Below are 12,378 nucleotides of genomic sequence, written 5' to 3' on the forward strand. Positions count from 1 at the left end.
TGCTAGTAGTGGAGGATTAATTGGGAGATTAGAGACGATTGATATGAAAATATTACGTCAGAAAGAGGCAGACGCAGTAGTGGATATGCATGCAGATGAAAAAAAAAAATATGACGAAGAGGATTCTTTTTTACCTTCCACATTTGTGCAAAATCTTCCTGGCATGTAACAAATCCAGGATATGATCTTTTCCATTTAAACGCAGACAAATGTGAGGCTGTGATTGCCAGTTAAAGGGTGACTGTGAGAAACGAGTTTATCAGATAAAAGCAGAAGAGATTATGGGATGATAACAGACTTTAGCCTGTTTTAAACTCTCTTTCACCCTACTGCAGCTCATCACTCCCTCCCACTACCCTATGCATCAGTCCACACACACACACAGACACACACACAGACATTTAACTATTCAGTCTTCCAGCAGGTGGCAGTGTTCAACATGTCAAGTCTGGTTGTAAAGCCAGTTTGTTGGGAGGATAATCATTAAGGGGGTAAAAAAGAGAATCCTGCAGTTTGTGAAATAATCTTACAGTCATAAAGTTTACAAAAGATGTCATCATACCTTTTCAATACTTAGGAAACAGCATCTTTATTTTCTATTTAATTACAAAGAGGGTTTTTTTTAATTATAAATATCAGAATTCAAAGCTGAGGTTCCTTTTTGCGCCAAAATACAGCAAAAAAACAACAACTTCGGCCTTCCCTTTCAGAATAAAACCCCTAATATAAGAACAATCAACCATGGTTTGCTCGTAAATGGTAAGAAAGATAAGTAGACCCCCCCCCCCCCCCCCCCCCTGAGGTTTTCAGAAATAATTGTTATGGTCTCGAATGCTGCACGATAAAATACTAAATTATTTCCGTTTATCCCTTAAACTGAAGGGAGAAACAATCTCTCTGTCCTTATTCTGGCGAACTTCACTGAGGATAAATGAATTGGTCAAAGCTGCGCATGCGTGCTGACTGATAACGCTTTAATTCTCACTGAGACGGCTTGTGCGGATGCGCGAGGTCCTTTCATTATGATCTGGGGAAAATACGAACACTGATTGGTCTATTTTTGGTTTGGGAATCTGTTTTGTGTCATTTATTATTTCATTACCAGAAGAGCTCTGCAGGGGCACACCGGTGACCAGATCACCTGTCGTCCTGCACCGAACCGAGCGCACAAACACACAGCTCCCAGTTTGAAGCTGTCATCCTGCTGAATCGCCTCCTCTGCTGATCGGACAGACCGATAACTTCACCTGGAAGCAAGTTCGTATGTGGCAAGCAAACTGCAGACGAATGCATAACCTGGCAGACTGGATTTCGGGTAAGCAGCACAATTTAAAGTGCTGACAGTGCAAAAAGATTAACAGATTAAAAGAGAAAATTAATTCATAAATCTAGTCTCATAAGATGTATGTATTTTAACTTCCATTTTAGTGCTTGATTCAATTGTTTTGAATATGTGAATGGAAAATCATGGAAACAGTGGCTTGACGTCTGGGCGCGTGCCCTGTCAGCTGGCAGTACACGTGACGTAAACAGCGCCGCTTGCCTGACCCCGCAGGAACGAGGAGTGCTGATCTGTCATTATACCCTGATGATGCTTTCCATTTAAGGCACTTCATTTAACATAATCTGTGACTGTTTGTTAATCCGACGTGATGCCATTGTTCATTTTAAAGTGTGTGTATGTGTGTGTGTGTGAGCGCTGTAGAATGACTGATTGATTTTCTCCTTGGTGTGGCATGTAGGGACAGTGATGGGAGGCTGTGTGGGGAGGAGTAGGATGGATGGACAAGGGAGTGCCCGCAGCTCGACAAGGAGCAAAAAACGTGGAGGTAAGAAGCTGGCGCACACTGAACTGCAGCCTCTCACGTGCTGACATAAGCAAAGATATTTTTCAAAGCATCTGGAGAAGACAAAATGATCACAAGAGATCATACCAAACAGGGAATACGGCAATGTCTCTATATTTTCTTCATGCTTGAAAAGAGAAAGAGATGAAAAGGTGGAAACAAAATGGGGCCTGAGCCCTGAGGGAGCCTGTAAATATTCTTGAATTAGATTATTTTTTCATTATCACTGAGGGGGAAGCTCCCGTGATGCATTAAAATGTAAGTGTTACACATCCTCTGACATTTATATCAAGTGCATTGTCAGACTCAGTTAAACACAGACATATTCACGCTAGGTCAAGCCTTATAAGTGCACAGAAAAGTGAAAAAGGGTGTTATATAATTTAAACAAATCATCCAGGTGGGAGAACATTTTGGCCTAAATGCAGGTTGTGGGCCGGGTTCAGCTACACCCCCTTTAGCATCGACACCATCTTGAGTCTGAAAGCTTTCTGTGTCAGTCGTTAAATGTTTCAAAACTCAGCTGCATGTCTGATCTGTGTTGAGGATGAGCCCTGATAGGACTGTGTTTTATATAAACACCGGTCAAATCCATTTCTTGTGAAGAAAGCTGCTGTGCACTCAGCTGGATTGTCATGCATTATGCATTGAGCAGCAGCCGCCGCAGACAGGGAGCCTGGGCAGAGACTCTTCATGTGAAAGTTTGACCTACTTGGTGCACGATTTGCCTCACGCCAACCTGCTGTTAAACATATTTACATTACACCTCCGAGACAGAATTGACCTCTAGGATGGTATTCTTTTTTTAATACATGGACTTTTTATAACTAAATGAAAGCTGCCAGATACACTGACATCCACTGATTCCATAACAAACACATTGTGCATGGATCATAGACAGAACTTATTTTGTATACAGGTCTTATTACTGTCAGAGTTCACAGCTTAGTAAATGCAAATGACATTAAAAACAGGAAGTATAAGCAAGACACAGAGCAGGGCAAGGAACTATACAGTACATGTATTTTGTCCTATAAGTCACTTCTCAACATTTAGTAAAAAAGAACATTTCCATATCTATGAATCTCTATAAAGAGCTTAGGCCAGTTTTATATTACAGGTGAGTCATTCTTAACTATTATTATTCAGGTGTAAAGCAAATCGTTTCAGAAGGTACAGGTGCCTGTCACTTCCTGTTTCTTCTCCTGGCAGGTCAGCTAAATCAATATAGATAGATAGATAGATAGATAGATAGATAGATAGAGACGTGCATATTGAAAATCTGCAATTCAATATGTGGTGCATGATTCTTTCCTGATACTTTTCCATAATCCTTTTATTTGGGGGCAAAAAATGTTGTAGTGAGGTCGTTGTATGACTTTCCCCAAAATTCTCCACCATGGACAAATGCTCGATCTATCAGGATAAGATTTCATTAGGGCTGTACAAGTAGTCGTAATTTCATCATTATCGGGATAAGAGCATTCACAGTAAACACATCAAAAAGTCTGAATTTATTTCCCTCTCAGCCTACTTCTTAACTTTTGTTGGAAGCCTTGGTACAAAGGCCGTGATTCTAACGCAGTCAGATGAAGCTCAAGCTATTAATCAGCGACCCTCAGATTGATCGGCGCTCATTAAGTGCTGAATTGTATTCCTGAGGGACGTGTTGCAAAAGTACTGTGTAAAACATGGAGAGACGCAGATAGACAAAACCTCTGAGTTTTAGATCATCTGCACTCTCTTGTTGTTGATTTATTCCACCTCCCATTGCTATAGCAGTATTGAACAATGTTTTAGCCCTTGGGTTTGCACAATACCCGTTTTCAAGCCTTGATTCCATTCTAGAAAAAAACATGTAACAATACCAATACCTGTTTCGATACCATGGCAACCAAAATAGAAGTCTGAGGCGCTCAATACTGGGCAATGTCTTGTTTTCAATTACAATAAAATGCATGCAAACCCCTGCAAGCTGTCGAAATTGCACAAATGGTGAAACGGTGCAAATGTACTTTTAAAATGTAGACAATGTGTCCTCTCTCTCCCTCACTGTAGCTTTGTGAGAAAAGAATGACTGAAGACCTGCAGTTTTTTTTTAAAGCTTCCCCACTATTCAAGACTTTTCCAACAATTGTATTGTATTTCCTTTAGCCTTTGCAGTTCCTTTAGCCTGTTTTATAAATGATTGATTTATGATAAATAGTTCATGCTTGTACCTCTCAGACTCAATGAGATGCAAACATAGAACACCTCTGACCATCAGTTGTGGAAATGCATCGTCTCAGAGACAGATTCGCCGGTGTTTGTAGAAATAGCAGAGTCTTCGTGGAGGAAGAGATCACAGAGATACAGTAGCTTCTCTTCTCTTCTCCTGCCAACAGACTGTAATATACTCAAAGGGCTTTAATGTCTGTTAATAGGTTTAGCATGTAGCCTTGGGTGCCTGGGTATTTCTAGCCTGTCTCCGAATAGAGCTGATAGGATTAGGCCTCTTGTGTACAGATACTACCTTCTGGCAAGGGCACTCACCTTGCTCTTCCCACATATTGAACCTTCTTCCATGAACTGGTCCTGAGGTATTTTTGGGTTGTGAAGGGTTTGTTATTAGCAGGGATAAAAGTGGATGCGCGTCTGCCACTTTTAAGTAACCGGGGAAGTGTCACCACGGTTTCCCCCGAGCTCTGAATCTGCTCGTCGCTGCAAACTAGATCAGGCGGTTGTCTCGCTGAATTGTGTTCGCTGTTTTTGCAGACAGGAGAGTCCTCTGCCTTTGGTGTTGTTGTCTGTGGCTAATTCATGCAGACTTGAAACTGACTCGCATCGATTCAGACAAGGAACAGCTATGGGAGTACCGAACTCCAGGGAATACAGCTACCATCATGCTCCAAACTCACCCTTTAGGATTTTGCTGAAAAGTAAGTACAGATGTTTTAGCGTGGGAGTGAAGAAAATGCTGCCGTGTTTTCTGTTTTTGGAGTTTGCGGCTCGCTCGATTGTGCTAAAATTTGTTCCAGATGCTTTTGTGTATTCTGGGTTCAAGATTCTGTTTTCTTGATGCTTTCCTGATTGTACTGATGTCATAAGATTTTCTTGTCCATTGATGCTACAAATTATATTCAGCATGGAGGAAGGAATGGGAAAAATAATGACAGAGATTGCATAAAAAGCAAAAACAAATTGGTTAGTTCAGGACGGTTGATATTTCTTAATAAAGAGATGATTGCATTTTACTCCAGTTGCTGATGTTTGTATTTATTTTCTCCTCTCCCGCACTACCTCGTTGTAGATTTTTGTAGCTTGTTTTTTTTCTCTCCACACAGAACTGTTGAGCTTTGGGACACCACCTTGATCGACCTACTTCATTTGAATTAATTAGACTTTACGGTTCCTGGGAGTCGAGCTTACGGCCGAGTACACTCCGTCAGGGCTGATCTCCCCATACATTCACTAACAGTCAGGATCATTGACTTAGTTACTACGGCCATGGGGTGAAGGAGACATCCCTCACATAGGGCAGGTGGTGATGTCTGATCTTAGCTGGTAATCTCTGCATCTCTTAATTTGGCAAACAGAACTGAAAAAGGCACTTTGAGTGATTTAATTTAACAGAATAGATGACGACAAGCTCTAATCAAGCAGTCGTTACTTAAATTGGCAGTAGCTCAGTCTGCAGGACTTGGGTTGCCGGTCTGGTAGCTGGTTAGGTGCCAGTTCACTTCCTGAGCACTGCAGAGGTGCCCTTGAGCAAGTCCCCCTCCTGTTTGTGCATGTGTGTGTATATCAGCCTGTGTGTAGCATGTTCAACAACAGAGTGTAACATTGAATTTCACTGAGATTCATTGAGATTAATAAAGAATATCAATTATATTTCATTGTACTGCACCAAAAAACCCAAAGACACATTTATTGTGTGTGTAAACCATCTTAGCAATAACCTTCATTCGGATTCTGATGAATTCAAAATGTCGCATTTACTCCATCAGAGGAATGAGTTTGGCCTCTTTTTTTTCTGTAGCTGTTATTTGCACATCAGATCGAAGCTGACTGCATTCATCTCGGTTTACCTTCGTGTCTCACTGAGGAATGCTTGTTAGGAATCCAGACAGCCCGACAATCTGCATCTGTCTTTCTGCTATCTTAAATGCATTCCTTTGCATCTCTGTCCTAAAAAAACAAAATTAAAGAAGAAGACTTCAAAACCAATGCTTTTAAAAGAAAAGGAGAGACATTTTCATACTCTCTGACATGATAATGCTACTGACACTGGATCAGGGAGGTTTCATTTTGATACCTCTTTTGTTGTGATGGATTTGAAAGCTGTTAAAGACATTGCCTTGTGATCGTAATGCATGCAATTTATATGTTAAGGTTGCATACTTCCTGATGAATTGGTATGCATGAATGGTTGCAATAAATCCAATTAAGATCAATGCAATGTAATAACATGATATTTTGGTCACTGCCTTTTCTGTCACGGTCATTGTGTCACTTTATCACTCAGCCGTCTATAGTTGCATAGAAAACCTTTAACTAGTAAACAGACGTTAGTAGATGTTATTCTGGCTGAACAACTTTAAAGGTGCACTATGGAGCTTTGGTAGAGAAATGTGAAAGTTGGAGAAATGTACAGATTATGTTGTATATGTTCAGAAATATACACAAACTGGAAAATGTGATCCCTGTAACACTGTTTGAAGATAAAATGCTACACGAGAAGTTATGGTGGGGGGCCAGCAACAGTGAAACCGTCACTCTCCTTTTTTAGCTCCAAACGGTGACCCATTTTTTCCTTTGAATAAAGTTTGTGTATTCAGTTCAGAAAATATAGCATAGAATTTGTTCCCTTCTCCAGCTTTCAAAATTCACTACAAAAACTAAACATTGTGCACCTTTAAGCTTGAGCTTCAAGTGTACCTACCTAACAGAAGTGAGGGCTCGTTTCTGATTTATTATTGATTTGTTGTGCTGGTTGTTTTAAACTTGTCAAAGTCAGTGAGGTTTTTTTTGTTGTTGTTGTTGCTTGCTTTCATTGGCCGACGAGCCCTCATCTCTCCAACCAATGGTTCAGGCGATGGGAGCAGATAAATCCTGTTATGTGAAACCTGATTACTGTCTATAATCCACTGCTGTTCCCTTATGTGTGTGTGTGTGTGTGTGAGCCAATGTCAGTGCACATGGATGTGTTTACTAGCCACCGCAGTAATCCACAACACTATAAATAATCACTTTGATTTTCCTCCCTCTGTCACTCAAACCGTCTTCCTTTGAATGCTGGTACTGAAGACATAACCTAGACTGGAGCTTGGAAACTCCTGCAGCAGGTGTAGAGTATGATTTTGTGTAGGTGCTGCTTATACTCTGACAAAGAGCAGTCACATGCATGGCAGTAATTGGATGACACTGCTTAAATACAAAAGGAAATAGAGTTGATTATCACTGATGTAAAGGGTTTCGCTCAGTGTGCAATTTCACGCTGTGTTCTGACAAAATACTAAGGATCCTTTAGGAGATATAAGTCAGTCTTATCTGACGTCTCTTGTCCAATTCAGCATCCTCCATGGACTCTATGATATATTTGTCCTCCTTTATATTCTTTGACTGACTTTGCTAGATTATATGAACCAAATCCTTTTTTGGGTGGTTTCAAATCGTCACAAACTGTTTCCCTGCTTTGGGCACTATATTAGTCTAACCTTTGAATTACATAATATTTCCTAACACTGGTAAGTGATGTCATGGTAAAAAGCTCAGGGACCTGAGCTTACCTGGCAGTGCTTCACTACCAGATAGCTGCTATCGCTGCCCAATAATCCCTTCAATAGTAGCTGTTTTTAGCTGCAGCCATTATGTCACTAGGATGGAAATAAATGTGAAACTTGCAACAAATGTATTTCCTTGCACCTTTTTAAGAACAGAAAGTTGTTTGCATGAGTTGGATGAGTGTGAAGCTGCGATTATATTGGCTTGTATTCTTTAGATCTGATTGAACACAGTCTTCTTTATCCTTTCAGGACGCAACGAGCCCCTCAAGAAGGAGCGACCAAAGTGGAAGAGTGAGTACCCGATGACGGAGGGCCAACTGAGGAGCAAGAGGGATGAGTTTTGGGACACGGCCCCGGCCTTTGACGGACGGAAAGAGATCTGGGACGCACTCAGAGCAGCCGCCCTGGCAGCAGAGTGCAATGACCTGGAGCTAGCGCAGGCTATAGTGGATGGAGCCTGCATTACTCTTCCTCATGGTACGAACCCCCCCCCCTACGGGCAAACGGTAACAAACAGATGATATGAAAATGTGCTTCATCCAGATCTCTTTGTAAGCTGTAAATGTCCTGGAACTTGAAGCACAAATGTAAAATAAAAACTCACTGTCCAAATGTCAAAGGCCGCTTTGCAGAATCCCCTGCATCAGTTGTGCAGAGATTACTGCTGTAATGGTTACATAATAGTCGCAGTGCTGCGTGACCACTGTGAATGGATTGGTTCACAGAAAGACATGACAGAGTTTGATGTCTCCCTCACGCATATTTATCTGCTCACACACAGGAGGGATTTTTCTTTTTACCTGTTTTTCTAGTTCAAGGACACGGGGTTGTTGCTACACCTGTGATGTAATGTACAGAAGATAACCTCATACTTGTCCTACTTTACTGATGAAGAAGCGAGTGGGTTCATATATCAGAGTTAAGAGCAGCTTCTGACAGCTGTTGTTAATGTCAGCCATTTTTTTCCTCTTCCCAGGCTCTCTCACAGAAAGCTATGATGAACTGGGAAACCGCTACCAGCTGCCCGCCTACACTTTAGCCCCGCCTGTCAACCTTATCAGTGAAACGTCCACTGACTGCAAAGTGTCCGACTCCACACAGAAACAAAATCAACCCCCTCTGTGCAGGCAAGAATTCCAGCTGCGGGTTCGATTGTCATCAGGTAAGAAACTCACAGTCTGGGTTGGGAATCGCAGGGTAACTCTCAAAACAATACGATGCATGACGCATTAAACATGGCCCATCGATAACGATGACATCCCCATTTACAAGACAACTATATAATGAATCATCCTGATATCTGACTCGATAAAGAATACAAAATGCACATGTGAAGGTGAAGTGCAGGATTCATGTATTGCTTCTCGTCAGGTAGTTTTCAGTTTCTGCTGAAGCCCTGAAGAGACACCCAAACATAACGCTTTTCATCCGTTTTCCCCTTATGACGAGTTGATTCTGGTCATTTCTTCAGATCTTGACTTATTTACCTCGACATGTTGGGATAACAACCCTGTGATGAGGTCATTTCTTTAGATCTTGAAAAAATCAGCGAAAGTGAACCACAGTGAAACCAGAGTCGTTTCCAGAGATAACAAGATGAATAAGATCTCAAGAAAAACAACATGAAAATGTTCACATCATCAAGGGAGCTTCACCTCTTATCACGCTGCATCCTTTAAGTTCCTTTCACTGTGTCTGACATTATCCTGCTGTCAACTTTTTCTTGGACCAATTAAACCTCCAATTACTTTACCATCACTCATGTCATTCGATCTGTTTAGCGCGCTGTCATTTTTCAGAATCAAAATCTGGTTATTTTGAACCAGCTAGTCTATAATTATATCACATGAGTCAGGCGACTTTATATTGCCGTATTGGTATTTTGTACCACCCCTATGATGGATGGATGGACAAACTGAAATATAGAAAGAGAACTGAAATTGGAAAATAAGGGTGTTGCAGCAGCAGCAACTTATCCAAAAAAATAAAAAAATATATATATGTAAACTAACTCTAGACTATAGATATGTATACAAAAATGGAAAGTTAAATTGTCAATTGGAAAGTATTAGAATACATTATGATATAAACATACTATACAGTGAGGTAGACCGAGCTCAAATGTGCACTTGAAGAATCATGTTGTTTTACAAGCAATCTGAGTAACTCCATGTTCTGCAGCTTTCCCCGTGCAGCTGACATTTCAAACACTTTGTAGCGCCACGTCTCTTCCAGGCTGGAGGCGTATTTATAATTCAGGGCTTTCAGTCTCTCACAGCGTGTTCAGAAATCTGTGTCAACTCTATTTATTCCTCGCTGTTTTTTTTTTCTCAGGGAAGGATGTGCGTCTGACAGCCAGCATGGCCGACTCCATCGCCGAGCTAAAGAAACAATTAGAGGAGCAGGAAGAAATCGACGTGACCCGCCAGAGGTGGTTCTTCTCCGGGAAGCTCCTGACCGACAGGACTCGCCTGCAAGACGCCAAGATCCAGAAGGACTATGTTGTCCAAGTGATCGTCAACACGAACCCTTCAGTTATAGCTAACTGAGGACTGAGGATTATTAAAAGACGTGCCAGGATTAGGAGTAGGGTTTGAAATCACTTTCCGGTTGGTACTGCAGTGGAATTTTGTGTACATTTTTATATAAGAACTTATTGCTTTTATATTGCTCCTTTTTGTATTTTTTCCTCTTTCCAAGCGAAGTAAGAAAATTGAAAAGCACTGAAAACACTTTAGAGTAGAAGTAGAGTCCTGAGATGCACATCCGAGTGTCTGTCCATGCGTCCTGCTGTCCTCCTGTTTTGTGTGGACATCCACTCACAGCTCTATTGTTTACACTGGTCCCTCTCATTGTCATGTGTGTGTGTCCTTGTGCTGAATTAATAAACAAAATATAATTAATATGGGGATCTGAGTAAGGAACATCCAATCTCTCTTTATTCATTCTCTTTCTTTTGAAGATTTCTGTCATGCCATTTCAGAAGTAGGGTGGTACAGTCGAAAGAAAACTGTAAATATCAGTTTCTTCTTTGTGTTTTTTGGTCATATATATATATATATATATATATCTGTGTTCACTTCACTCTACAGTTTCTATCCACAGCTGTATATTCATAACAAAGACACAGAATGTAACGACGGCACCTTTCTAAAAGGTCATAGGAGACGATCGAACCTGTTCTTTTTATTTCATCACTCCAGCCCAGTTCATGTAGTTGTATGTACAATATGATGCTCACTGTACTTGAATAAATGATCATTAAATATTGTGAATTTAAAGTCTGTCTCCAATTGTTTGGTTCTTAGCGACACAAGTCTCAACAAAATGTTAAAGCTGAATTTATCGTTTAGGAACGGTTCCCATCCAGAGTGTTCTGGGCCTCCTCAGGGATCCCACCGTTAATCGCTTACCCTACTTTTTTTTTTTTTAGGCCTTTTCAACTGAAATTAAAGGTTACTTACAAATTCTCAAGCTCCTACAAATCCTTCAAAGTATGCAATCTCTGGAGGGAAAATGAGGTCTACGTTTCACAGCTCATGAGCTCTGGCAGTAACTTGTGATGAAGGGATTAAAGAAGAATTTAAGGAGTCACAAGAAAACAAAGAAACTGGTAACTACTTTTCTCATAAAGGTTTGAAATCAGATTACATTATGGTACATAACAATGAACTCTATCAGGGATAAACTATATATCACACGTAGAATATAAAGAAGTGATACCCAAATCCAGTTACACTTGTTGGCTTCTTCCAGTTCTTTACACGTTCTTGGTTGCTCACCTGCACCTTATTTTTATCTGCACCTTATTTTTATTTTTTATTTTTTATATGTAAATACATGCTGCTGTTTTTATCCTGCACTACAACGGGCCAAATGCAATGAAATTTCGTTCTTATCTGCACTGTAAAGTACAAGTTTGAATGACAATAAAGAAAGTCTAAGTCTAAGTCTAAGTCACTTAAAAATCTGAAATGAATGAAAACATGCTAATTTCCATTTTCTGGTTTTTTATTTTTGGCTTTTCCAAGTGGAATATCCTCTCTAAACATGAAGGGAGAATACGGCCCATACTTAACACGATGAGCTAATAAGTTTGAAAATTGTGAAAATGTTTATACTTTACTAGTCCCTGATGTGGACAGACAGGTTAATGTAAAACGTTTCAGGTGTTGCAGAGCAAGTGAAAATGTAAGTTTTCTTTATTATGAGCTATGAACTGCTGTTATACAAATAAAGATTTATTTATTTATTTATTAATGTTCAAATCCTGCCCCCGACATGACACCTCTACTTTCAGGGGTCAAAAGCCAAAAAGATTGAAACCCCCACTGTATACAGATAATATCCTACTATAATTTAATTTGACATACTGTATTAATCCCTGAAGGAAATTCTGGTTTAGACTGTTATTGAGAGACATGCTTCTCACACACATGTATTAGTGGAGAGATGTCAGAGTGGAGCACACACTGCTACACCAGAGCTGTTTGGGGCTTGGTGCCTTGCTAAAGGGAACCTCGGCAGTACTCAGGAGCTGCCCTGGCGCCTCTCCAGCTACCAGACCGACTTTCATATTATGGTCCACATTGGGATTTGAACCGGCGACCCTCTGGTTCTCATCCCAAGTCCCTGCTGCAGCCCCGAAAGAATATCATAAATTGGAAATGTGTAACAGGTAATAAATTCAATTAAATACATGCACAATAGATGGAATTATACATGAATTTTTACTTATTGCTGCTAAATATTTTTGTTGTTTTTTT

The 12,378-nt window shown here is 40.4% G+C and overlaps 1 protein-coding gene across 5 annotated transcripts; it reads left to right on the forward strand.

Moving 5' to 3' along the window:
* Positions 1–966: 966 nt before the first annotated feature.
* Positions 967–10,893, forward strand: ubtd1a (ubiquitin domain containing 1a). 5 transcript variants are annotated; one of them, XM_065959737.1, is made up of 5 exons: positions 967–1,315; positions 1,743–1,829; positions 7,862–8,089; positions 8,589–8,774; positions 9,947–10,893. In XM_065959737.1, the coding sequence occupies exons 1-5, from the start codon at positions 1,264–1,266 to the stop codon at positions 10,159–10,161; spliced, it is 768 nt and encodes a 255-aa protein (XP_065815809.1). In that variant the 5' UTR covers positions 967–1,263; the 3' UTR covers positions 10,162–10,893. The 5 variants fall into 5 exon arrangements, with proteins under 5 accessions (XP_065815809.1, XP_065815810.1, XP_065815813.1 ...); XM_065959738.1 differs by having other exon boundaries at positions 968–1,315; positions 1,706–1,829; XM_065959739.1 differs by lacking the exon at positions 967–1,315 and adding an exon at positions 1,394–1,607.
* The last annotated feature ends 1,485 nt before the right edge of the window (positions 10,894–12,378 follow it).

This window comes from Labrus bergylta, chromosome 10, assembly GCF_963930695.1.
Source record: "Labrus bergylta chromosome 10, fLabBer1.1, whole genome shotgun sequence".
In the NCBI taxonomy this organism is placed as follows: Eukaryota; Metazoa; Chordata; class Actinopteri; order Labriformes; family Labridae; genus Labrus; species Labrus bergylta.